Genomic DNA, 27,909 nt, shown 5'->3' with positions numbered 1-27,909 from the left:
CAGCAGCATCCATTAAAGATCGTTAAACAAGTTAATGATAAATGACCGGAATGGTAACTTAATCATGCAGATGTGAATCCTGCCGCTGTTTTGCAGAATCAGGCTTTTGTCATAAATTAAACAAGGCCATTTTTTTTCAATTGTTTCACATTTTTGTTTATGTTGGAGCCTCATATGGCGATTTCAGAAATTTTCAAAAGGGGGGGGGGGGGGTACTGACTACCCTCAGAGGGAGCCCGCTCCAGTCATGTTTCAGTGAACAAAATGTTCACTGCAAAAAGGGTGCGCCCCTGAATCCGCCTATGACTCAATGTTAGATATGGGTTGTGTTCGTTGTTGAAGGCAATATAGTAGCCTATAGTTGCTTTAATCCGCCTCATTTAGTTGACTCATACACAATCGTACTATAGCATCTCCTTATTTCACATTTACATGTTACTATATGTTCTTTTGTTTATCTAATTGTCAGTGTATGGGTACGCATTTATTTTGGTTGTTTTATAGTTTTTATTTGATAAGAGCTTGTTATGTAGTTCGTGGTGTCGTTTTGTTCTATTTAAAAATATACTGCTAAAAATGTCTATTAAGATTATAAAAAGGGTTAATGGTAAAATTAGTTAGTCACGAATAAAAATGTGCTCCATCCCAATTTATGTTTTAATTTCTTTTTGATGCAAACAAATGTAACTTTATCATCTATCGTTATACAATTAGATTTAGCACTTCGTCAATGTTTTGTGCGTTGTGGGCATCTTTTTGTGAAAATTGTTACTTAACATAGTGACCCTGTCCTTAAAGTTTCCGAACAGTGAAGCAATATGAAATTTTACCGACATAGCTGTAGTACTTGAGTACATAAATGGTTGACTCCAAAACCACGAACTTAAAAGATCGAGTTTAACTTTTTGTTTGACTTTTTATCAATCAGAAGTTGTGTTGCTTAATTTTTATTTAGTATTACCAGAGGCTTGTTGAATTATATGTCTCTGGTATACTTGCTTATTGATATATGTTTTGCATTGTATGTCCCTGTATGCGTGTACTGCATGTATGTATCTTTTATTTGCATTTGGGAAGAAGTTTATGTGTTAGTGATGTTTTTAAATAATCTTTTGGGGAACATTATTTTTTTTTATAAACAAGCCTTCCCATAGGAACCAACTGTGCACCTCTTTTGGTTCCTTATTCCATAACTCATATCAGGCTGACTTCGTACAGTAAGTTAACTTAAGAAATTATCAATATCACTAAACTTCACCCTCCTCTATATAGATGGTGTGCTCTCACCAAATAACACACATAATTTGGTAACTATATTGGACGCATCTATCATGTCGAGATAAAGGATACACGAGATACAGTTAAGTCTAACTCATATCCTAACTTACATACAGAAATTGAAAATAAGGGTCGGTTGGAAACCAACAAAAAAACAAGGTCAAAAGAAATGATTTAAACGAACTTTTTGATATTTATAAAGCAAAGTTCCAACAGTGCTTTCGTACAAATAAAAAAGAAGATGTGGTAATAATATGATTGCCAATGAGACAATTCTCCACAAGACACTAAATAACCCAGAAATTGACAACTATAGGTCACCATACGGTCATCAACAATGAGCAAAGCCCATACCGCATAGTCAGGTATAAAAGGTCCCGAAATGACAATGCAAAACAAGTCAAACGAGAAAACTAACGGCCGAATATATATATCTACAAAAAATATCTACCAGTTTAAACGATATTCTAGGGCTTGTATTCCCTCGAACAAGAGTGCACACGCTGAAATGTCTCGCCTTCTTTACTAATCATTGATATTGTTGATAATCCTAAATATAAAGCTTTACTACAACTATCACATAAACTTAACATGATCCATGAAATTGAGGCCAAGGTCATATAACCAAAAAAGAAATGCATGTACATCTTACAAGTGAAAACAGTATGACAGGGATGAGGACCTTGCAAGGTACTTACATATCAAATATAGCGGTTATCCTATTACTTATAATAACAGAGAATTTGACATTACAAAAAAAATATTAATTTTTCAAACCATGAAAATGATGTCAAGGACATTTGACATGTGACTGACCGTGGAAACTTCGCGCAACATAAGGCATCTATATACACACAGATACATATAATACATGTATTATATGACTCTGATACAAAGTGTGACGCATCCAGGTCTTCCACCTTCTGAGATATAAAGTTTTTAAGAAGCTAGCTAACGCCGCCGCCGGACCACTGTTCCTATGTCGAGATTTCTGCGACAAAAGTCGCAGGCTCGACAAAAATGGTTGCTGCTAGGAAGCTATTATTTCAAATAATGAAGTTGAAATAATTCCTTCGTGAATTCTATCACCAGATTTTTACTAACATGATCAACACGATTGAAGCTGGATCTGCTTACCCTCCCTTAGCATCAGAGAATAATCTCAGATTTGGAGGGGTTCGTACTGCTCTATCTTTAGGTTTCTATATCATGTTTTGTCTTATTCAACAATGGTTTTGTCAGTTTATTAATTTTCGACTTATTAGTTAAAATGTCCCGTTGGTATCTTTTGAGTCCCTTTCATGCTTTCTTCTAGATATCGTATTGGTCGGCCCACTTTTCGAAACTATTTTATTGCCGTTTTCAGAATAAAATTATTGAATTTATCGTAAATACTTTTAAATTAATTTAGATCCAAATAACAACACATATTGAATAGTATACTAGTAGTTATTGCCTATTTTGATGACCGTTTGAGATGGAATTCAGAATTCGAAATGTGATTACTAATCTTACGTACTGTTTTGATATAGGACTATTATAGAGTATGAACCACAGGTACTTGTTTCTGAAAAAAAATTAGGTATTTGTAACTATGGTATATACATGTAGGTAAAAAATATCAGAAACAAGAGCCTGTAATCTGAAACCTTCCTTCCCGTAATGGTCACAGGCACTTGTCTCAAAAAAATAATTCCTATATATACCTTAACATATTAAGGTATATAGGGAAAAAAAATTTGAGACAAGTGCCTGTGGTAATGGTTCAGTAATTTCAACTATGCCTGTTATCTAGATGTAGGTCATGTAAAGAAGGCTTTCTTATTTTGATATAAATTAATGTCAAATTATTGTGTAATGAGTATGAAACTACCATATAACACAGAAGTCTCAGAATGAAGTAATTAAAATCTAAGAACTTGAAACAATAGTCATACAATCATGTTCGTTGTAATTTCAGAACACGCAAGTCGTTATATCACCATCAGTTGTATACACATTGTCTTCTCTCACTGAATAATTCAAAGTTTGGCGACTATCCCACTGAATTTTAAATAAAGGAAATCCCAAATATGCAGTTATGTCTGGTTCGTGTATTGATTTGTAACTTGACATCCCCAACAACGTCAAGGGTAGGCTCATCTAAAGTTATCATTTTTTCTTCTTCTATTTTTCTAAACTTTCTTATTTATTATTTCATTTGTAAATCTAGGAACTATCCAGCACCCCTACATTTGCGGTATATATTTCGCTGTTCGCACGATAGTTCAGCGCATTTCGTATTTCTGATAATTGGATTTTCCTGAAATATGGTTTCTGCTTACAAAAAGTAACTGAACAACGGTTTCTCCGCGTTTGTAAAGTTTGGGTCATCTCCTTAAGAGTTTTACGGTCACCATCACAGTGACCTTCACGGGACACTGTCATTCATCAAAATTCTATATTTCACAGGGTTGTTACTAGTTGCCAAGGGGAATATTCGGGTTCCACTAATGACGCTGTGAAGCTGGAACTCTTAACCCTTGTTGTTTTACTATAGAGACTAGCGTTGTTGGTATGCGTAAATAAAGAGGCAGGATTTTCCCCTAAAAGTTACACTTCGCAAATCAGGTCATACAAAGCCTTTTTTCAAGTTTTGTCAATTGCGGTTTTATATCATGAATAATTTCGTCTTGACCTAATAAAAAAGGCTTCAAACTGAAATTATCATTCTATCTTTATCTCACCAAACATTTACTGCTAAACTGTGTTTTAAAGCCAATTTGTTTTGGATTGTAAGAATCGGAGGATTTATTATTTAGACTGTTGCTTGATAATGTTGCATTGTAGCAGGATTTCTTTTTAGATCTGTCATGATGCCGCATCTTGTTTGCACACAAGTTTGGTTTTAAAACAAAAACTGCATTTCAATCACATGGCATATTTTTAGTTAAATCAGTCCTTCTATATGGGACAGAATGCTGGGGAATTATCCAATCAGACATGAACAGGCTTTCCTCATTCCATAACATCAGCTTGAGGAAAATCTGAAACATATATTATGGCCAAATACCATAACCAACAAAACCAATCAGTGTTGTATTGAAACAGATAGAGATGGCAATGGATTGGTCATGTATTGATAAAAGGAAATTATGATATCACCAAGATTGCTTTGTGAAGGACACCTGATGGTAGACGAAAAAGAGGGAGGCAAATAGAGACCTGGCGTAGAATGGTAGAAACTGAGATGAAAGACCTTAGGAAAACATGGAAGGAGATTAAGAAGGCAAAAGACAGGCAAATGTGGAGTGTACTAGATGAGGCCTTATGTGCTGACAGACACGAAGAAGATGAGTGAATGATATTTTTAGCAATAGAGATTACGTTTGTTGAATCAAATTCATGGATGATTTTAAAACTAAATACCCGAAAGAAACATTCAGGATAATGTTTTTTAACTTTTAGCCCCGTTGTTTTAGAGAATTTTTGTTGAAAGATTAATGATGGCAAATGGTTATGTGACCTTATTGGCAGTTTACTAAAAAGCTAAAACATTATGCAGCAAACAAACTAAAGTAACACAGACTCTTTTGAAAATAAGGAGAATTCAAGTTCTTTTGAAGGGTAAGCAGTTCAATGTGCACTATATCAAGGTTGTGTCATTTTGGGCTTTGTGGATAGTTGTCTCATTGGCAATCATACCACATCTTCTTTTTTATATCCGTTGTTTATAAGTTGGTATTTTTTCTACCTAGGAACAATTTTTTGAGTTAAGTCAGTTGCTTCTCTTTTTTACAGCTTGATCTTCTGTTGTGCTGTAACACCACTGTATCGGATAAGGGGAGGGTTGAGAGCTCACATACATGTTTAACATTAGTGCATGTCCAAAGTCAGTTTTTTCAGTGGTTGTTGTTGGTGCACGTCAGATTAGTTTTTCAAAATTGTTTTGTTTTAAATTGGGATTGTTAGTGGGTTGTTTTACTGTCAAGTTATTGTCCCTAATTCTTTTAATTAATATTCTTTGTATGATTTCTGAGGAAAAAAATTCCATTGAAGTAACCGCATCAAGATCTACAAAACTCTATCATACACCAGTATGTAGGTATATGAAAACCAATACAGAATTTGATGAAAAAAGGATCAGCTTTAGGACCAAATAGATAAAGGAGTAGGTCCCGTAAAGGCTGATTTTTGGCCTCAAATTTCAGGTTCATCTGACGAAAAGATTCTGGAAATTTTTTAAACACTTAAGTGTCTATTTCAATTGATTCAATTAGTTTATGTGAAAGATTTTTACTGATTTAGTCATTAAAAACACTACGATTCAAGCTTAATTATGAAAATCTAACAAATATGCCAAAAAATGTCACTTTTCAGATGGTTTTGTCAAAATTGAAAGTGGCCACATCTGTGTTCATCCTCAACCTTTATATATGTTATGTAATATCATCACATACAACTTACATTTCAATATTATGAATGAACATGAATGCGGCCCCTTTCATTTAAGACGGAAACCGTCTAAAATTTAACTAAACTGCTAAAATTGTGAAAATTTCAGTAATTTAGCACCACTTAAGGTAACATAAAATATAGAGATATAAGAAACGGATCATTTAAAAAATAATAATTAAAGAGTTAGAAAACTTGACCTTACCAACATCGACTCTACCCAGACTTATGGCCTGACCGATGAAGAAAATGTTAATAACTTTTTTTTATTATTGCTCATTGTTAATCTTTTAAAATGTATTACTTTACTTTTAAATATTCTGTTTCTTTAAAATTTAAGCATCTGAACGATTTATCTACATATAATGGAGTTTTATCACATGTCTTTATTCTTGGTATATTTTTGCAATAAATACTTTTTCATGATGAACGCCGTATAGTATTCCCATGAAAATTTTGTTTTGAAAGTAGAATTCTAATCTATAGAAACTTAGGATGATGAGTAAAAAACATGGGGAATTGTTGGTAAATCTATTAATTCGTGTTAAAATGGTAGTCAAAATCACCGCTCGGGCAAAAATGGAAAAAGGAAATTTATCTGGATGAGAATACGGATAGAATTAGGCGATAATGCACAACACAGGCAGACTTTGCAACTCATACAAAAATAGTTTGTTTGTATGGAATATTAAGAAAGTGGTTTACTTGGTTATTTTGCTGAATATCTTTCTCTATGTTCCAGTATAAAAAGTCTCTGAAATTCATTGTTCTGTACAGAGTAAATCCGATATAGTTTCGGAAATATTTTGAAAATAAAGTGCTAGATTTGAAATCCTATAGACCAAGTCTACACGGGATAGACAGCAACATCGGAATGAAGCCTGAAAATGTTAACGTAGGCTGAGAAATACATGGGAACTTGATTCGGCAAAAATAAAATCGGAAAAAAGCAGGTCCCGTTACAATCTGATTTAAGCCATCCCCAAGTTGCCACTTGTGCCTATAAACGCAAGTTGATAGTCGGGACTGGCTATAGTCAGACTGGTTTCGTTACAATTTTTTTCTCTCCAAATTTACAATCAAACGACTGACTTATTATTCAAACGGAAAAAAGAGACTGAAATAGCTAGATCTTGAAATCCTTTAGATTTTATTGTCGTGTTAATTACGCTTGCATGGGTTTTTGGTGGTAGTGGGTTTTTTTTGTGTGATTTGAGGTGGAAATAATGTACAAGTACAAGTTCGGAGACAACATGACTGAAAGAGAATTAACAAAGTTGCCTTTTTAGGCCGTGAGGGACATATTGCTCACATACTTTAAATAGGCAGCAACCATTTGATTTTGCTATGGATTTTTTTCTGAACAAACATTTTATTTTTTCGCCTTTGGCGAAAGACAATGTATTTTTTTGGCGACAAGTCGTTTTTTTCTCAGGATCAAAAACAAATTATTTTTTTCTCCAAAAACTGGTAACAAACTTTTTTTTCCAAAAAAATCATGAACATGTATCCCGTTTGAATGGTTTTACACTAGTAATTTTGGGGCCCTTTATAGCTTGTTGTTCGGTGTGCGCCAAGGCCCCATGTTGAAGGCCGTACTTTAACCTATAATGGTTTACTTTTTAAATTGTTATTTGGATGGAGAGTTGTCTCATTGGCACTCACACCACATCTTCCTATATCTATGTATATTGTAATACTAGTATAAAATGTATTACCATGAGCTTAAGAAACACAATGGAAAGCGAGACTCGCCGAGCTTTCTACTTTTTTCGTAGGCAAGTGCAAAAACCTTTTAGAATTCTGACAATGTATATTGCACATGATTTTATATTTTGTTTATATCCTACAATTTACACCCCAAGGCCTAGGGTAAATAGGGATAACAAAAAATATGGTCACTTGGTCTTCTTCCGACCGGCAGTAAAATGCTTCCAAAGTGAGGCGACCATTTGGCTGTGCGAGATGTATTATTTATTGTTTGCTGCTGCTGCATAAAATATTTGCCACTGGACGTAAAGTTACCAGCAATCAATCTTACAATTCAAAATCACCACTTGAAACTTATAGAGCACGCAACATCATATTGTTTCACCCATGTAAATTTGACCGTCAACCCCAACCTTGATAGTCTTTTTGCTTCAGGTTTAAATTGTGTACCTGTTTTTTAAAGGTGCGCATATCGTCTGGATTTTCTTCTTATTTTTTGTTCATGATAGGTTACTTGATTAGGTATTTTGATAAATTATAAAGGCCCATAGAGTACAGACTCCGGGTAACATCTCATACATGTGGAATTTCAAGCTTAAGCATTTATGTTTCGCAGTTTGTTTTACTTATAAAGAATGCATATATGATCTCAAGATTTGTTTTATAAAATAACTTTCCACAAATGGCAGACTGTTGATCTAAAAGTGAAATTTTGCATACAGTTTGCAATATTTGTCCGACCTGCTGAGCAAGCAACTCACACATTTACGCCACGCAAAGTACACTATACTAATGTACAAATGTACGAAGCAAGTCAAAAATATAAGTTTTGAATTTTTCTTTGAACTTTGTTATTTTATTTACATGCATGAACTATTTGCCACTGAACGTTAAACAACCATCAAAAACGGAGCAATAATATTACTGTTAAATGAATTTTTTTAAAGTTCTATTTTTCTGCATGGATGAAGCAATGACACCAGGATTGGGTTTAAAACTCAGTAATTCAAATGAATCACATGTAAAATATTTCATGTTATTTTCACTCGAATTTTACAAAAATATGAAGGTATAATGCTCGTTAAGTGAAAAAAAACCCAGACGAGGTTAATGTTACATTCATGTTAGTGAAATTTCTATGTGCAGGACGAAATAAATTATATCAGTAGAATCTCATATCACTAGGAAATTTACGGAAACCTGACAGGGGACCGAAAATAAAATAAACACCCTTCAGATCCGACACATTTTGTGTTTTCCATTTCTCATATCTCTGTATTCAATAACGTCACACGTTTTCGGTCAAATTCTAAGTGTATCAATCAATTTTGAAGCCATTTATCTCAAAAACAAGGATGGTGACATATGATTTTCTATACATGTATGAATTCAGTTTGTAATTCTGAAAATTATGTTAGTTTTTTGTTGTTCTCCGTATATAAGAACATAGCCATCCATTGGAAAATCTAAAAAGGTTAGCCGAAAAACAGGCATTTCCCCTATATACCTAAGAATATCTGTTGCCCCAATCGACGTTTTCCAATGAAAATACCAAGAAAACAAAAATGGTGACCCCCATTTTTTATTACATATTTTGATGTAACTCGGAGCAAAGAATGCATATGTAAAAAAGTTTGGAAATCGGGAGATATGCCATTCGGTATCGTGTTACCTTAATGATGCTAGTACCCGATATATGTGCATTTCATTGTCAAAAACAGCCCATATTTATGTAGCAGAAGCATTCTACTTTCTATTAAATAACTAAAAGCTTACATTTTAACAATTTGTAAAACTGCTATAATTTGGGACCAAAAAGGGGTCTTACTGAACCTACTCCTTTCTATAACTCATATATTTTCACATGTAAACTATATAAAAATTTCCAAGTCAATGGATAATGATTGAGTGGGTTGAAATAACCTTCTTGAAAACAAGAGTTTTCAACACTTTATACAACAGCATATAAAATATCATTAAGCTACAATTTTTGTCAATTGACCATGATAAAATAACCTTCATTGAAATGAGATGCAACAACAAGTAAATACCAAATATCATTGACGTGCCATTTGTGGTTTCTCTTTAACCGATATAACTACAAAGTTACAAACCTTAACCAATGGGGTGACCAACACCAGAAACAGCACACTTTACTTGCTTTTGTGGTTTCCTCAGAGTCGAGAAGAAAACTATTCAAACTATGTAAGACATATAATAGTGAAGTCTACAGATAAGTAGTTTTATTTCATTAATGTGATTCATACATTTCTATTCCTTTAAATGATATGACATGATACATGATAATATGTTGGTCAAAGTTTAAACCAATTATGTAAAAAAACAAAATATAAAAAAAACAAATGAAAAACTGCAAATGCATGTATGTTTTCCGTTCTTTACACTATAAAATGAGTCTACCCTTATACATACATTATTCAAAAGTAGTCAGGAAGTGTTTTGAAGGGGGAAAATATTACCTCTATTTAAGAATGAATATTAATATAGAAATAGATTAATTATTTTACAAAAATAAAGCAGTTTTTACAGTTGTAACAAGGAAAATCTACTATCAGGTTATAGGGCCTTAACAGTAAGCTTACAAATCATTTTTCCTTCTTTTACCATATTCCTATAATAGCAATTGGGAATAACTACTTTTTAGTTTTTATGTATGCTACGTATAAGTTATTAGAAATATCTGAGTAAGACAAATTATGTAACAAAATAGCATCAGAAATGGAATGTTGCTTCAAATCAGATATAAGTACTTATTTAGTCTTTAGTCTGAAAGAAATCTCCTAGTTGTAAAAAAAACAAAAAACAAAACTTAAACATAAACAGAAGTATTTTCTGTGAATTATAAAAGCAATATACATGTACCTAAAACTTGAGATTTATTAAAAATATCCCAAAAGTCAAGTGGCCTTAAATTTTATAAGTTATCCACTGTGAATGATAATTGACAGCTGATTTTGTAACAGTTGACATTGGTATGAATAAAAACAAACTGTTCAATTACACTTGTCAATGAAATCCATATTGTTTTTGAAATGAAATAAAAAGACAAACTAAAATCTGATTAGAGCCAATTAATCTTTGGCTGATCAAATGATGGTTCTTGTTTAAATTGCAATGTTTCCATAGAAGCTTCCGCCACACCAGCTAATCTCATCATTATACTCTGGGCTTGTTGACCTTTAATATGAGACACACGTTTCTTTGTCTGAATGATCGGCTTAGGATTAGCGACGGTGGCATTTGGAGTAGTTCTACGAATTTCCTCTTCTATATCTGAGTGCTTTGGAAGGTTTGCTGCAGGAATTAAAGAATATCTACCACTTGTGCCTTGTTGTTGTGACAAACATTTGACCATTTCTTGTGGTGTCCTGCTTTTATGAATGACAATATATCCTTGACCATCTCTCTGACGAGTGCTCACTTTCAAGTCCAGAAGTTTAGCTAGGTCTGTGACTGCTTTCTTTTCAGGAACCGGCATACCTGCAATCATAAACAACACATTAATCATCTTGTATAGTGAAGTATGTAACATTCAATGTATATCCCTCCCTACCAAAAAAATAAAAGCTTCACAATGTCATCAAACTACAAATACCTTAATCATGATAATCCTACAACAAAAAGGGTTGAGAAGTATGTTCTTTTGGTTTTTTTAAGTGAACTGTTATGGTGTATATTTTCTGAGAAACTTGTAATATGTTTGCCACCTCATTATCTCACTTTGAGGTGTTACATCTCACACAGTCTAACTGAAATATATTATTTCCTGCTAAGTATATTGCCATGAGCATTATAGTTGTCTAAAAGAGAGAGTTTTATAAAAGTTTTTTGGTTAATAGATATCTTATTACCAAAAGTAATTATTGTCCTTTTTTTTGTCATTTCTTACGAATTGTTGGAACCTTCACTTGTAGATATATAAAATAAAGAATTAAATAACTTTATGCATGTAATTAAAAACAAAGTATACATACCAGGACCAAATATAAGCTCATCAAGTGTGAAATTATTATTGAATGTGTTCAAAATTTCCTCAACAATTTTCATCACCCATTTGTTAGGAGGAGCTAAAGGTATTGGTTCCCCTTCCTTCACCTCCTTTGGGGGTTCCTCAAGTTTGACCTCTTCCTCACCACTGGCCTGCCTGACAGCTTCAGCCTTTGATGCTATATTTTCATAGGCAATCCACAGTTTACTATCGTCTCTTCTCAAAATCTGTCAATGACAAACCAAGAAGAAATAGACACAATACAAATATTATCACACAGATTCACATAAAATATCACATGCAGGTTCAAAAGTAAATTAAGATGCATGAATGTAAAGATTTTTTATTTATCCAACTTGATTTTAATGCAATTGTGTAAAAGAAAAAGTATTAGAGACATAATTTTTTTTTAACCTTTTCTGCGTATTATATTATATCATAATATATTGCAAATATAAAAAAATCTACAACATAACAGATGTTCATATTTAAAATCTGATCAATGTTTATACTGCTTACAAAGAAAGGTAAGCTTACTGAAAAAAAGAATCATTTTAAATAACTTGCAGTCCCTTAGATATGACCTTTGATGCAATAAATTTTCAATATTCCGTCATTGGTAAAATAATTATAGAGTCCACAAATGATTTTAAATTTTTGAAGGATATTCTGTACAGTGATAGTGTGTGTATTGATTGATATCTTCTCTAATAAAATTGCTTTTAATATGACTAAGATTTACCTTGACCACACTTTGTGTTTCATATAGTCTAAACAAAGCATCAGCAGCTGCCAAGTTCCTTACAGTCCCCTTACTTGGTCCATAGGCTTCTCCAATGTGTTGTCCTTGTAATTTTATCTCACATCTGAAAGTAAAAAAATACACTGTCTCTGTAATCACACCAAAAATAGTATAGTGAGCTTCAATATTACAATCTGTTCAAGCCATATATGCAACCAATTTCAAGATTTTGACTATAAAAATTTGTAAGGGTTCCGCGGAACCCAGTGTCTCGCCTACTTTTGCTGAAATTCACAGGCTCAACAAAATGAGGAAAAAAATCAATAAAAATACTCCTCTTGATAATATCTTTTGATTTTAAGTAGCTTCTGTCAAAGTTTAGTAAAAATCCAGGATAGTTTATGATACTAATAAATGTTTAAAAACTTTAACTGCAGACTGTATGTAATGTTAACTGGAAGAAAACTTAGTCCATTTATAAGTAAAATACAGATACACAGGTACAAAATATTATCAAAATTTCCTTCTAAATACTAGCTTATGATCTTATACAAGCTTCTGTCTAAGTTTGGTACAAATTAAAAGTAGCAAAAGAAAGTTTGTTTTTTTTTTAATTTAACCACAGAGTGAACATGTTATTTCCTGGCAGAAAATTTAAGTTCATTTAAAAGTAAAATACAGAAAAAATGGATTTATTTTTTTACTAAATTTCCTTATGCATATTATCTTTTGATCATAAACTAGCTTCTGTCTAAGTTTGGTACAAACCCAGGATAGTTTAAGAAAGTTATTAAAATTTTAAAAACTTGAACCACAGAGTGAATGTAATGTTTCCCCTCAGAAATTCTAAGTCCATTTATAAGTAAAATACGGAAAAAATGGAATTTTATTTTTACAAAATTAACATTTGGATACTATCTTATGATCATAAACATGCTTCTGTCCATGTTTGGAAGTAATCAAGTATAGTTTAAGAAAGTTATTAAAATTTCAAAAACTTTAACCACAGAGTGAATATTCGTGGACGCCGTAATGTAGGATCGCTTAGTCTCGCTTTTTCGACAAAAGTCGAAGGCTCGACAAAAATTGAAGAAAAAAATCAAGTTTTTATTTTTTTTTTACATGTAAAAGTATTGAATATTTTACAAAAATAATTCCCTGGTGGTGCTTTGCTTATACAAAATAGGTACCTACTTACTATAACTTAATTTACAGTAATTATGCTAGACTAGTACATGTAGTATATAGTATTGCAAATGGCCTTAACTATTCTTGACCCAACACTAGGCCAACAGCCAATTGAACTATTATCGTGAAAATCTATAAACATGAATCATAATTAGGTTACTGGTACCTAAACACTATAATCTTAATCTTACTTAAAGAGACTGCCATCTGCTTCAATATTCCACTGAAGTAGCATGCCATTTAAGGTAGCACTGTAATTTAGTATACAGAATGCCTGCCTTTTCCTATCCATGGCCCAGTCATCATGTTCTAAAATGACAAATGTCTCCACCGTCTTCTTTGCATCATCTGGATTATGTCTGTACCTTTTCAAACCAGCCATATTGGAGTCAATGTTATGTTTGCCTTCTCCTTTCACCCAAACATCAACAATGTTTGGATCATTAGTATCTTCAGGCTTGAGACGTTTGTGTTCTCTCAGGATGTAATCACAAGTGGATGTAGAGAGTGTATCATATGCACTGTTGTAAGCCTCCATCTGAGATTCTTTCCTCCTCTCCGACTCTCCTGTACCAATAAGTACATTATCCAAGTATAGCTCACAGATAAGATTACCTGCTGACCCATCCTCCACACTTTTCCTGTAGATACAAGTTGGAGTAAGTCCCAAATGGAGGGCACTACAATCAATAGTGTTTATATTGTTCTCTTGAAACTGAGTGTCCTTGACAATTCCCATTAGGGCTGTTAATTTTTCTTCTAAGGTCATATTTTTCTTGACATCAGGAGAACTGAAGAGAGCTTTCTCACTGTTAATGAATTCTTCTTCATCAGGAATGCCTCTCAATATTTCATGGAGTGGTTTATCACTAAAACTCTCATAAGCCATAGCATATGTCGCTGCCTTTGTTTCTTTCCTTTTTGGTCCAGTTGAGTGTGCAATGACAATACCTTCAATGGTCAATGTTCCCCTGAAAATCATCTTGCCTGTTGGCAGTCTAGCCTGTCTATCCTCATATTTATGGTCCATTCCACATTTAGAAGCAGTAACAGCTTGTTCAATGGCTCCAATTTTCGATTCAGGTAATTTTTCATAGGTCTTGAGGTAATGGACCAGTTTTACAAACCCTTCTTCTTTTGTAGCTAAAGTTGTTGCAATCAGTTCTTGTTTCTGTAAAGCATTAGATGCTTGCTTACTGATGTCCATATCCTTATCTAATGAACTGCTTAATTCATTTCTACAAAATGAATTAAAAAGAAATTCTAAACTTAAAAGTATAAAACATGCAAATAAGTCCATACTTAGCCCTTCCTTGCTTATATTTACAGGTAACACTAATTGCTTTCTAAGATTTAGGCATAAAAGATGTTCCTCTTGTGTGAATGTAACACACTTAAAGGTAAAACAAGCTGTACTTAATGTTAAAGTTTATATCTATGCTTCTCTTTTGTAATTTTGTTTAATCTTACATTGAGTAATTTGAGTCATTGCTAAATCCAATGATCTATCAGTGTTTTCAACTGATTCCCTATCACATGTATTTAGGTTGTTTAGCTTTAAAATTACCCGGGATAAACATGATTGTGTATTCATGTCATGCTTTCAAAAAAAGGCAGCAACAATATTAATAGCTAAAAGTGATTATTAATCATGCAAGTGCACAATAATTTATTTTTTCAACAGTAGTTTATGTTCAATGATCTTTTTTTCCCTCAAGATAGTCATTTTAATGGAACTGAAGCATTGAAATAATATTAATGCATGTACTTTTTAAATACATTATAAATAGTACCATCTCTAAACAAGAATGTGTCCCAAGAACACGGATGCCCCACTCGCACTATCATTTTCTATGTTTCTAATTTGGCATTAAAGTAAGAAAGATCATATCATAGGGAAAATGTGGACTAAGTTTCAAGTTGATTGGACTTCCAACATCAAAAACTACTTCAACCAAAAACTATAACCAAAAGTAGGATGCACGGACGGACGGATGGACACACAGACCAGAAAACATTATGCACATAAATGGGGCATAAAAAGCTTTTATATCATTAATATAATTTTACCTTTACAAGTCCAAAATTTATCATACATAAGTATTGTATTAAAAATGAATTATTTTTGTTTTGTTTTTTACTTTGTGAACGTTTGTTTTTTTTATTTGTTACATAGTCAATCTCACCTGATGGCATCAGGACCAGGGTCTATACCAGAATATATTTCAGCCACTGTTTTTAATTTTAGTATATCTAATCCCTTAGAATATGTGTCATGTTTGACCTCCTTCTTGTTGCCACCAACAGACCTAGCTAGAAATACTCCAGACAGATGCAGACAACCTGTATACATCCATTTGTTGGCAACTTTCATAAGCTCTTCACACTAAAAAAAACATAAAAATTACAACAGTAATGTGTTGTATTTGTGCAAAAATGATAATAAGAAAAGCACAAAAAAATCATACTAACAAATGTATTAAAAAAATTTCCAAGCAAGATATTTTGGGAATATGTCTGACATCAATTGTATTAAGAAGTCACTTTTTAATTTATTCCATCTAGAAATATTTTAAATAATATCATGTTTGTTTTTAACAAACAATGAATGTAATACCCTGTATAGCGAACATAATCTTTGGGGCCCTTTATAGCTTGTTGTTCGGTGAGCAAAGACTCTGTGTTGAAACCCGTACCTTGACCTATAATGGTTTACTTTTATAAATTGTTATTTGGATGGAGAGTTGTCTCCTTGGCACTCATACCACATCTTTCTATATCTATATGCATCAAATCATCCACTATGTGAGTACCTTGTATTCTGTTTTTAAACCCAATTTGCTTCCAGTAATTCCATTTTCTATTGTTTGGATTGCATTGACCTTTGAGACATCAGTTTGCAAGAACAAACAGAATCTACGAATCTTTTCAGCTGTTGACATCTGGGAGACATCTAATCTTGCTACATTAGCCATACTGTGTACTGGAGGTACAGAGGTTTGTTTCATCCCACCTCGTTTTTTCGCAAAACCTCCAATCTGGTTTGGTGGCATTCCTGGTTTATTTTGCTGAATTCCTATAAATTAAAATTATATATAACAGATCAAACATTTGGATTGGTATTTTAAGTCCTTTCAATTAACTGAACAAGCAATAATATTTTTTTTTTAAACAATCATCAGATCTGTTGCATTTTGATAATGTAACAAACTTATACCAGCTTGGAGTTTCAGTATGTACTTCTCTTTTTGAAGTAAACAAGGACAAAGAATAACCTTAAATAAGTTTTTACTGTGTTGAGCAGAGGAGTATACTTTCACTTGTTTTATTGAGGTTTGTGATTTGCTCAAACTGTGTAGTTTTCTGTGTCCTGTGTTTTTTTTTATCCCCGTCCCCTATTATGCTGTCTACCATTCCATGAATTACGGTTTTTGATTGACAGTACCCCATGATATTTTCTTTTTAATTACTGTAAATTCAGAAATTATTGCGTGCATTTATTATTTCTCTCAATTTTGTCAGTTCAGACTAAAATGCATTTTAATTTTTACGATTTTGAGAAAAATCCTGTTCAATTCATATAAAATATTTCAAAATGCGAGTTTAAATTATTGAGTTTACAACTCTGTCGTTTTTTTCGCAATAATAAAAACCTCACATTAATTTCTGAATTAACAGTATCATGTAAGTCAAGCAGCAGTTGCGTTACCTTGATTTCCTCTTCCTCTGCCACCTCTTTGTCCTCCTCGACTTTGACCTCGATCAAAACTACCTCTACCCCTCCCTCCTCCACGACTTTGACCTCTACCGCGATCACCACCTCCTCTACCACGGTCACCACCTCCTCTTCCACGGTCACTGCCTCCTCTTCCTCCTCTCTTAAAACCTCCTCCTCTTTGATTTTCACTCTTTGGTGGATAACTACTATATCCCATATCCTGCCAACTAGAACTGTCTTCCCATGATGACGGTCCATCCCATGAAGAACCACCTGAATTCCATGGTGATGGTCCTTGTCCCCATGGCTTAGAAGACTGCCCACCTCCACCTCCTCGTCCACCTCTACCACCACCCCTGTTGGGTTTACTTCTTTTGGCACCACCGCCACCGCCACCTCCACGATTCCACTGGTTATAATCCTTCTCTATGGGAACATCCTGTGAAAAGTCATAACCTTGAGAATACATACTCTGTCCACCATACCCTTGACTTTGCTGCTTAATAGGTTTTGGTGGTATTGGTTTAGGTGGGCTTCCATCAGGGTTAAATGAACCAGCTTCATCAAAGAAAGAACTCCAACTGTTTCCTCCCATCTCAGATTCCTGACTGTTTGCTACACCGCCTCCTTGTTCGTTATATCCACCAGTATAAGACTGATTGTAATTTTGATATGGATCTTGTTTCCGGTAGTTGGAAGATGGAGGTTCCATTCCTCTATATGATGGATCAGATGGATATCCTCCCATACCATACATATCATCATCCTGGAAAGGTCTTTTCCTCCACTGACCACCTCCCATCATGTCATCTTCATCCATTTTATTTTCTTCAACTTCCAAACTGAAAAATATATTATGCATTGTTTATCGTGTAATAATTATTTTCAAGCTACAAACTAAGGTGGGTGTAATTTTTAAGTGTCAACTGCTTGCAACTACACACTGAAAGAGGTCAGGGTCAAATGAACCCAACCAGACAGACAAGAACCCTTCAAAACTCTTTTACATATCAGATATACTGATTTATGGTAACTGAGATACAATATTATTGAATTCTGATATTTCAGTCACTTTGACCAGTTTGATGCTAATAAGCTTATTAAGTTTAAATAAATGAGGGTTCAATTTTTATATGATATTAATTTAATATTGTGTCAAGTATGTGAAACATTTAGACTTAAGGAACAAAATGTTCATTATACTTTCAGAGGATTTAATTACAGTCCACCTAATATCAACTCCCTAGTAAATTTATGTAATTACTGTCTTTCAATGCAGAGATATTTTGATTCTACAGAACTTAAAGTCAACTGATTTCACAAGTTAGATGCAAGTCAATTTACAAGATATGGATTATTCATCTACTGTGCTGTCTGAAGTATAGTGCTTTACACATAAAGAAGCTTTTACTGTGCTGTTAGCTAGATAAGCTGCCATCCAGTTATATGGTCTTCTGAGACATTGATGCATGCAAGACAATATGATAATAAAAGGGATGTCAACAAGTACTCAAATACTTGAGTATCTATTGGTATTGATACTCGACTCATTTTTCTGTTAAAATGCTGTTGCTTCCTTAAGTTAAAACAAATAAAAAAATTATTGAGAGTGCCTCCCAAGAAATTAAATATTGATAAAAATTAAATATGATTGGAATGTTTACTTTTAACTGTCTTTTAAAATTCCTCTTTATGAACAAGAGCAGATTTCCAAGACTTACAATCTTAGTCATTTAGCCACCTCTGTACCGTCAGCGCATATATTCTCATCAGTAGAACTCTTAGAAAAAACATTTAGTTACCTAACAAGTATAAAAATAACCTCATCCCAGATATAATATTCGTAAATAAGGAAACATATTTGTTGCATCCTGTGTCGACCCTTAGGAAATGATTAAAGGCATTAGTAAGTTCTAATCATTACCCTTTTGATGACAATGAAATGTGTTTTTTTTTTAGGTTAATACAAAAAACTGCTGTTTGAGCAATCCTTTTTCTATAGATATTTACTAATTGCTTGATTAGATTATTGCCAGTTTACATTATAAGTTCATGCATTAAATGAGATCTTTATTATGTTATAAAATTTGCTATTATCTAGTCCTAGGTAATCATTATGAGGGTTGTTAGTTCATAAGACAGCAAACCACAATAAAAATTGGTATAATTTTGTGGTCCCACAGAAAATGTTTTACAGAGTGAGTACTCAAGTATCACTCTATAAATCCAAACTTGATTAATAAATCTTCACTGAGTTCTCATTCCTAAACAGTATTAATAGTTTATAACAGTTACCTAATTGAATAACCTATAAAAACAACCAGAACAAACAAACAAACTCAGAGTAAAGTTTTTTTTGCCAATCTAAGCAACCAGAATCATTGTTACAAGCATAACATAACATAAATATTAACTAGAATGTGTCCGAAGTACACAGATGCCCCACTTGCACTATCATGTTCACTGTTCAAGGACCGTGAAATTGAGCAAAAAAATCTGATTTGGCATTAAAATTAGAAATATCATACAATACGGAACATGTGTACAGATGGACGAACACACTATCATAAGTGGGACATAACAATAAAATTCTGTTGACACAGAGATATGTCTAGCCTGTATGTTATTTTACAAAAATGCACATGTAAATATTCAAATAGCAATACTTCAACTTGAAAAATATGCAAAATATTAAATGAATAATGAGTGAATGTCATGACCTCATAATATGGCACTGCCACTGATGCCAAAACAGCAAACCCAAAGCTTGCTTTTTGACTCTGTCAAAACATGAAAAAGTCGGTTGTATTCAAAGTATAATTTATTTTGATTTAATGATTCAAATTAAAATTAAGCCAAAGGCCAATAACTGCTCTCTGAGCTATACCATAGCGGTTTTTATAATTGGTGGAGGAAACAACAGGTTACCAAATTTTGAATTGAATACAATATTAATTGAACAATCAAAAATATAACCCCAAATTTAATATCAAATATTACTAAATTCACTTCAACAGGGGTTAATATTAAGTTGTTGCCTGAACTTTTATTTCATATTGACAACATTTAATACATTACAAACTAAAAGTTTAAAAACAGTTCTGTTACAAGATTGCATTCTAAAACTTCAATGATAGAAAATCTTTGTTTAACCAAAAGGGTAAGATTTATTATTCTTTGAACAAGCAACGATAACTTAACAAATGTTGTCCGTTTAATCTTCCACCATTACCTTTTTATTCTAACACACAAAGTCCCATCTTCTTTGAATCCTCGGTATAGCTGGAAGGCCATTCCCAACCCAATAACCCTATACCTAAAAAAGTGTAAAAAGACGGGGGAAATAGACCCCAAAGAGTCTGTGTCTCTCACCTTGGACTATGTGCATCTTCAACAATAACAACAATGGGGACAATCCTACTAATGTTTTTCTTTCAATCCAAAATGAAGAAAAAAGGCACTGTTTTGATGTAAATTGTCAGTAGGTAGATTGTAACATTTGGATTATTTCTACTTAATAAAGTTTTCTCTATCAATGGCATTTTTGAAGATAAAAGACAAAACATGTATGTTATCTCTGCCAGATTAATTAGTTTGCAGGCAGAATCATCAAACATACCATAAACAAGGAATTATCTGAATCTGGAATAATTCAAAAGTATTCCAGTTCCAAATAGTTCCTTGTTGGTACATTATTTTACTAAATCCCCAAAGATGATTGTGGTTTAGATGGTCCCAATTTTAGAGATGATGATGGATGGATGTTTGACATCCAGCGGCAAATCAAATGCATATTTAGGACAAGAAAATGTTAATATAATAAGAATATCAACCCTGCTTTTTACTTGACAAACACACAGCATTTTAACAGGTTTATGTCTGCAAGGACTAGTCAACTTTCCTGGAACAATATTTGGATACCAATCAACTATTCTTCGCTCTCACTACTTAATGCTGTATGCTTAGCTAAGAAATTGCAATACATATTTTTTAATCTCCAGGGTTTATATCATATGGCATGGGTTCAACCCTGCAACCTCATACACCCAAGGTGATGAAAATGCAAAAGCAGGACCACCGTGGTTTTTGTCAAAATTAATGAGAGTAACTAATGGGTTAATCAAGTTAAAAAGAATTTTAAATGGTATTTAGGCATTTCAAACTTTAGTCCCAAAATCTCCTAAAACAGTCTTGAGTATAAACATATTTCAATTCTGTTCAAGTACATGATGTAGTTCATTACCTATGCCTGAAAGGATCCGAGAGAGACGAACGTCACACTGTGACTCTAATAACCAACCAGTTGCTGTACCTATGTGAAGAAAAGGAAGAAAATTAAAACCATAACAATTTGAAGATAAATTCTAATGGCAAGTATGGTACAAGTTCTTAGTACACAAATGTTATACTCATAAAATAAAATAAGGAATTTTTTGACACAATTCTTAACATGCTACATATAATATACTATTATTGGAAATGATATTTTTTAAGTTTTCAAAGCTGGAATAAATACTCAAAGAACAATTTAGATTCAGCTAGTATATGTAATAATCAATAGTCTATTTAATGCATTATGGCTACATGGGCCAGACAAAATATATAATTATTTATATTCAAATATTCTCTTTATGTTTAGATTTTCTTGTGTAATCCTATCCTGTTCATAATATTGAAACTCAATCAGAGCAAAGGTACATGAGCAAGCGAACAATTTGACCTTATACTGTTGATTCATTAACTTTGTGGGTACCAATTTTCGTGGATAAAGGAAAACTTGTACGTTCATGGATATTTAATTTTGTGGTTTTGCCAAGGTCTGCATACAAATAAATCTCTTACATTGGTATCTTACGAATAATAATGAATCCACAGTACAAGTTAAAGCAAAATTCAAATTTTAATATGAAAATAAAAATTTGAAATTTCAGTCCCATACAGAAGTTGTATTCCTATCTGCCGTGTTTGAATCATTTCTTTAACAGAAAAAAACTACAGGCAATTATCAATTATCTGGTGATGTTATTATCAAGTTACATGTATAACAGTATAGACAGTATCTTTATCTATAACTGGTAATGTTGATGTCAAGATTAAAAAAAAACTTTAAAATCATGTTCATGATGATAATGTAAAACGAGTAGACAAGAAATACAAAAAAAATAATTATATACCTAATTTACTTTAAAAATAAACTAGAGGCTCCAAAGAGCCTGTGTCGCTCACCTTGGTCTATGTGAATATTAAACAAAGGATGCATTTGAATTCATGACAAAATTGTGTTTTGGTGATGGTGATGTGTTTGTACATCTTACTTTACTGAACATTCTTGCTGCTTACAATTATTTCTATCTATATTGAACTTGGCCTAAAAGTTTTAGTCGAAAATGTTAGTTAAAATTTACAAATTTTATGAAAATTGTTAAAAATGCACTATAAAGGACAATAACTCCTTAAGGGGTCAATTGACCATTTTGGTCATGTTAACTTATTTTTGGGTCTTACTTTGCTGTACATTGTTGCTGTTTAAAGTTTATCTCTATCTATAATAATATTCAAGATAATAACAAAAAACGGCAAAATTTCCTTAAAATGACTAATTCAGGGGCAGCAACCTAACAGCAGGTTGTCCGATCCATCTGCAAATTTCATGGCAGATTGATCTTGACCTGATAAACAATTTTACTCCCTGTCAGATTTGCTCTAAATGCTTTGTTTTTTTGAGTTTTAGCCAAAAACTGCATTTTACCCCTATGTTCTATTTTTAGCCATGGCGGCCATGTTGGTTGGTTGGCCAGGTCATGCCACACATTTTTTAAACTAGGTACCCCAATAATGATTGCGGCCAAGTTTGTTTTAATTTATCCTGGTAGTTTTAGAGGAGAAGATTTTTGTAAAAGATTACTAAGATTTACGTAAAATGGTTAAAAATTGACTGTAAAGAGCAATAACTCATAAAGGGGTCATCTGACCATTTTGATCATGTTGACTTATTTGTAGATCTTACTTTGATGAACATTATTTCTGTTTACAGTTTATCTCTATCTATAATAATATTCAAGATAATAACGAAAAACAGCAAAATTTCCCTAAAATTACCAATTCAGGGGCAGCAACCCAACAACGTGTTGTCCAATTCATCTGAAAATTTCAGGGCAGATAGATCTTGAACTGATAAACAATTCTACCCCCTGTCAGATTTGCTCTAAATGCTTTGGGTTTTGAGTTATAAGCCAAAAACTGCATTTTACCCCTATGTTCTATTTTTAGCCATGGCGGCCATCTTGGTTAATTGGCTGGGTCACGCCACACATTTTTTAAACTATATACCCCAATGATGATTCTGGCCAAGTTTGTTTTAATTTGGCTTGGTAGTTTCAGAGGAGAAGATTTTTGTAAAAGATTACTAAGATTTACAAAAAATGGTTAAAAATTGACTATAAAGGGCAATAACTCCTAAAGGGGTCAATTGACCATTTTGGTTATGTTGACTTATTTGTAGATCTTACTTTGCTGAACATTATTGCTGCTTACAGTTTATCTCTATCGATTATAATATTCAAGAAAATAACCAAAAACAGCAAAATTTCCCTGAAATTACCAATTCAGGGGCAGCAAACCAACAACGGGTTGTCCGATTCATCTGAAAATTTCAGGGCAGATAGATCTTGACCTGATAAACAATTCTACCCCCATGTCAGATTTGCTCTAAATGCTTTGGTTTTTGAGTTATAAGCCAAAAACTGCATTTTACCCCTATGTTCTATTTTTAGCCATGGCGGCCATCTTGGTTGGTTTGGCGGGTCACGCCACACATTTTTTAAACTAGATACCCCAATGATGATTGTGGCCAAGTTTGGTTTAATTTGGCCCAGTAGTTTCAGAGGAGAAGATTTTTGTAAAAGTTAACGACGACGGACGCCAAGTGATGAGAAAAGCTCACTTGGCCCTTCGGGCCAGGTGAGCTTAAAAGTGCAATCTTTTCTATTAAACATGTTAAATAATAATAAAACAACAGATGTAGTAATTTAAATTGAACTGTAATAGAATTATCAAATCATAGGTGATATATTGAGATTTATAAATATTATTATGTTTAGAATATTTTCTTTTGTATTTAGTGTTGTAGTTCACTACTGTAAATACAAAAGAAATCAAGAAGATCCTTTTTTTTAACTGCACAGATTTTATCTAATATTCAACCCAACAAAGTGGATGAAATTTTAAAAACAATTCAACGATTCCTTATTGTACACGCTACAATGTATCTCTTCCTCTAAAATATCATTCTATTGTACAATATGAAGACAAGGTCCAGAAACCAATGTAAGTGCAAATGAGTTACTTGTATTTACCCATATACATCCACATTTCGTTTGTTTATTTGGCAAAACATTTGCATGAGGCACAATTACTCCTTCATTGTCCTTAATACTGTAAATTCAGAAATTTTTGCGTGCATTGATTTATGAGATTTTATTTTATGCAATATTCAGAGCAATCTTGTTTGATTCATATGAAAATAAATCAAAATGCGAGCTTTTATTATTGCTATTTTTTGTAATATTAAAAACATCGCAATAATTTCTGAATTTACAGTACATTGTATCATGAATATACAAGTACTAAGTGTGTATAATAGTTGAAAATTTGGTTGTTAATCTGAATTACTTTTCTTTTTTTCACCAAGACACTTGTTGTTTTTTTAATTATTAAATAGTTAAATCTAATACTTGTGTACCATGTAATTAAATTAAAATCTTATAAATATCAAATGAGATGTAATATAACCATATTTAGCAAATACATGTACATACAATATTTATTTATGTGAAATCTGAAATATAATTCCAGTCTCAGCATTTTGCCTTATAACTGAGAAGCAGAAAATCTAGGGTTTGGTTCAACTCAAAGTTGTTACTGAACAAAACCCTGAGATTTTTTAAATTATATTAAAAGATGTTTTTCTTAAAAAAAGTTAACAAAAAATCATTTCTTAATGATTCAATTTTGCCTCTTTAATTTAGAGGTATTAAAACATCTGAGTTTTGCCAATTTTGTTCATTGCTAAATTGGTTATTGTTTAAACAACACATCCACATGTCATGCCAGAATGCAATTCATTGATTGCAGTATTCTAACAAGACGTGAAACAACTGAGAAGTTACTGCACCATAGGTAGCCCTTTGCCTTGCCATGTTCATACACTTTCCAAACATACACACTGAAAGGCTTGTAGCACACCTGTTTGGTGCAGTTACCTGCTCCTTACTTCTGGATTTGATCCACTAGGTGGCAGTAAATTGCCAATTAGTTTTTCCTTCTTATTCTGTTTGCTGACAACCTGACAAGAGAAAATTCAACATGATAGCACAAATAAAACAGAAGCATCAGGTCATTTCAATTTATCGGTCGCTTTGACTCAAATTTTGACATTGTGTCATTAATTGTCATGTTTCTATTGCGCTTCAGTTGTGTTGTTTATTGACAGAAACTGTATTTGTGTTTCAGACCATGTTAAACATGTTAATTAAGTAATGAAGTAATGGTCTGAAATCCATTAACTGGAAAATCAAATTTCAAAAGTTTTTAATCTAACAATGGATAATGTCATATGATGTCTAACTAATTTTCAAAAAGTGATTGTAAACATTCGACATAACCGAAAGCTGTGTGTATAAGCTAGCTAGATAGCTTTCTGAAACAAAATAATTTATTTTTTCTCTACTGTCCAAATAAAATGTGTCCTCCGCTACTCCTTTAAATTAAGAAAGTAGTCATGATCATTCTGTTAGAAGTTAAACTGCAGCTTTTTGTTATGTTTTACATTGACGATACAATGTACATGATGTATACATATAGATGAAGGGAAAAGAGATTTGTGTGCATGTAAAACTGGTTTTCACTCAACCACTTTTTGTGCCTGTACCAAGTCAGGCCAGCCTGGTCATTTGGCATTTGCTGATTGTTGGTCGTGTATAGTCCACACTTTTTTTATCTTAAATATGTACTTTGTACAAGGGGTGCTGATTATACACAACTTTATTTGTAATTCTATATATATTCTCATAGCGATATACTATTGTTCCCTTTATTTCTTCAAGGGCCATTAATTTATTGATTGTGTATTTACATTGTATCATAGATCAAATTTTTTCACTCAGTGCTTGTTCACTTGTGTTAATTAATATGTCTTTTGATTGAGTTAAGCCATTTCAATGATATTTATAGTGTGTTTTTCTATGTTGTGATGTTACACTATTGTTTCAGGTAAGGGTAAAGATTGGTACCTAAAAAGTTAGGAACCTGTGGTTCTCATTTGTTGATGTGATTCATAAATTAATGATATGTGTTTCTTGTTTTTTATATAGATGAGCCTTTTTCTTTTTCTCATTTGAATGATTTTACACTAGTCATTTTTAGTGCCCTTTAAAGCAGTGTATAGCTTGCTGTTCAATGTCAGTCAAGCCTCCATGTTGAAGACCATACCTTGACCTTTAATGGTTTACTTTAGAAACTGTGACTTGCATGGTGAATTGTCTCATTGACTCTTACCACGTGCACATCTTCTTTAATATACATTTTTTCTTTCCTTTTTAACACCTTCTGCAGGAATGTAAAACAGGGGGAAAAAACTCATCATAAATAATCAAAAAAAAGGTAATTAAATTTTTGTTACACAAAATTGCATTTACCTTTTATATATCTAATTACTTAAGCCTTAAAATTTTCCCCACAGTGACACAGCAATTTTTGTGCATTAGTAAAATACTTTTGCTAACCTAAAGTTAAACTACAGGCATGACAGGGGCATTTATTATAGATGTTTTGGTGCAGAATATATGCATTGATATTAATGATATTAATAGCGTACGCAAATACATGCAACACAATGTACAATGTATATTAAACGCATACAAATGTATGTCAGACGACTGGTATGCCTTATACATTGTGTAAATAGCATACGCTATCAACACAATGTATAAAGCATAACAGTCAACTAGCATATCAAGGATTTATATAGTAGCTATACAAATCCTTGGGCATGTATATATCCGCCCAAAAACATCTATGATACGCGCCCGTTCCCAAACCGGCACATATAAACATTGTACACTTTTTGACACTAAAGGGTAATTGATCAATGCTTAAAATGCATATAATTCTACGTTTATGGTGCGCTGAAACTATGCAAAGGGTCAATGAAATAGAACATATGAGCTTTGAATATTTAAATATTCTCAATGCCTTATTTTGCAAAAATACCTTTCTTCATCGCCATGTTTTGGAACCCGGATGGTGGTGGAAGCGTGTGTAAAAGTTTAATTTATTCGGAAAAGAATCCGGAATCTGAAATAAAAATGTTAAGAAATTCTCGAGTTTGCTTCCTACTGAGACTGATACCTGAGACTACTATAACACTCTGTGTTATAGTAGTCTCAGCTGATACCTATTAAACAAAAAAGTTTTTTTTTTTAATAATTTGAATAATCTATATATGGTCACAGACTTCATTTTATCCGCGATATTGTGTATTAACCAAGTTCAGTAATCCGGCAATAGCCGGTAAAAACGTAAAAAATAGATATTTTAGGGATTTATCATTTGTTACCTGGGAGGAAACTGGTCATTTTGAAATCAAACATATAAAATTTCTTGATCCCCCAATAATATTTCTCTATTTTTATCTGATCCCTCCAGTAAAAACAGTTAGAAAATGTGACCCCCCTCTATTAAACATGATCAAACATGACCAAACATGCCAAAAGTTTAACATGCAAAACACTGATATAAATGTTATTTCACAAAAATATTGAAAATTAAATA

The 27,909-nt window shown here is 32.7% G+C and overlaps 1 protein-coding gene across 7 annotated transcripts; it reads right to left on the bottom strand.

Moving 5' to 3' along the window:
* Nucleotides 1-9,650: 9,650 nt before the first annotated feature.
* On the bottom strand, nt 9,651-27,412 carry LOC134706963 (uncharacterized). 7 transcript variants are annotated; one of them, XM_063566357.1, is made up of 11 exons: nt 27,349-27,404; nt 25,324-25,423; nt 21,323-21,391; nt 20,312-20,395; nt 17,071-17,921; nt 16,175-16,437; nt 15,548-15,747; nt 13,553-14,599; nt 12,174-12,297; nt 11,418-11,658; nt 9,651-10,923 (listed from the first exon to the last, which is right to left on the bottom strand). In XM_063566357.1, exons 4-11 carry the CDS (start codon nt 20,371-20,373, stop codon nt 10,505-10,507), a joined length of 3,207 nt encoding a protein of 1,068 aa, XP_063422427.1. In that variant the 5' UTR covers nt 20,374-20,395; nt 21,323-21,391; nt 25,324-25,423; nt 27,349-27,404; the 3' UTR covers nt 9,651-10,504. The 7 variants fall into 7 exon arrangements, with proteins under 7 accessions (XP_063422427.1, XP_063422426.1, XP_063422425.1 ...); XM_063566356.1 differs by having other exon boundaries at nt 25,341-25,423; XM_063566355.1 differs by having other exon boundaries at nt 25,352-25,423.
* Nucleotides 27,413-27,909: the final 497 nt, after the last annotated feature.

This window comes from Mytilus trossulus, chromosome 2 (assembly GCF_036588685.1).
Source record: "Mytilus trossulus isolate FHL-02 chromosome 2, PNRI_Mtr1.1.1.hap1, whole genome shotgun sequence".
In the NCBI taxonomy this organism is placed as follows: Eukaryota; Metazoa; Mollusca; class Bivalvia; order Mytilida; family Mytilidae; genus Mytilus; species Mytilus trossulus.
This window is presented reverse-complemented; position numbering and strand designations above follow the sequence as displayed.

Bases quoted from the DNA above. Each gene is read 5' to 3' on its own strand.
- LOC134706963 (XM_063566357.1), bottom strand. From the start codon at position 20,373: ATGGCCTTCCAGCTATACCGAGGATTCAAAGAAGATGGGACTTTGTGT. The intron at 17,922-20,311 runs GTAATGGTGGAA...TATATTTTTCAG, and splicing joins TTGTGTGTTAGAATAAAAAG to TTTGGAAGTTGAAGAAAATA. The intron at 14,600-15,547 runs GTGAGATTGACT...TTCATTTTGTAG, and splicing joins CCTGGTCCTGATGCCATCAG to AAATGAATTAAGCAGTTCAT.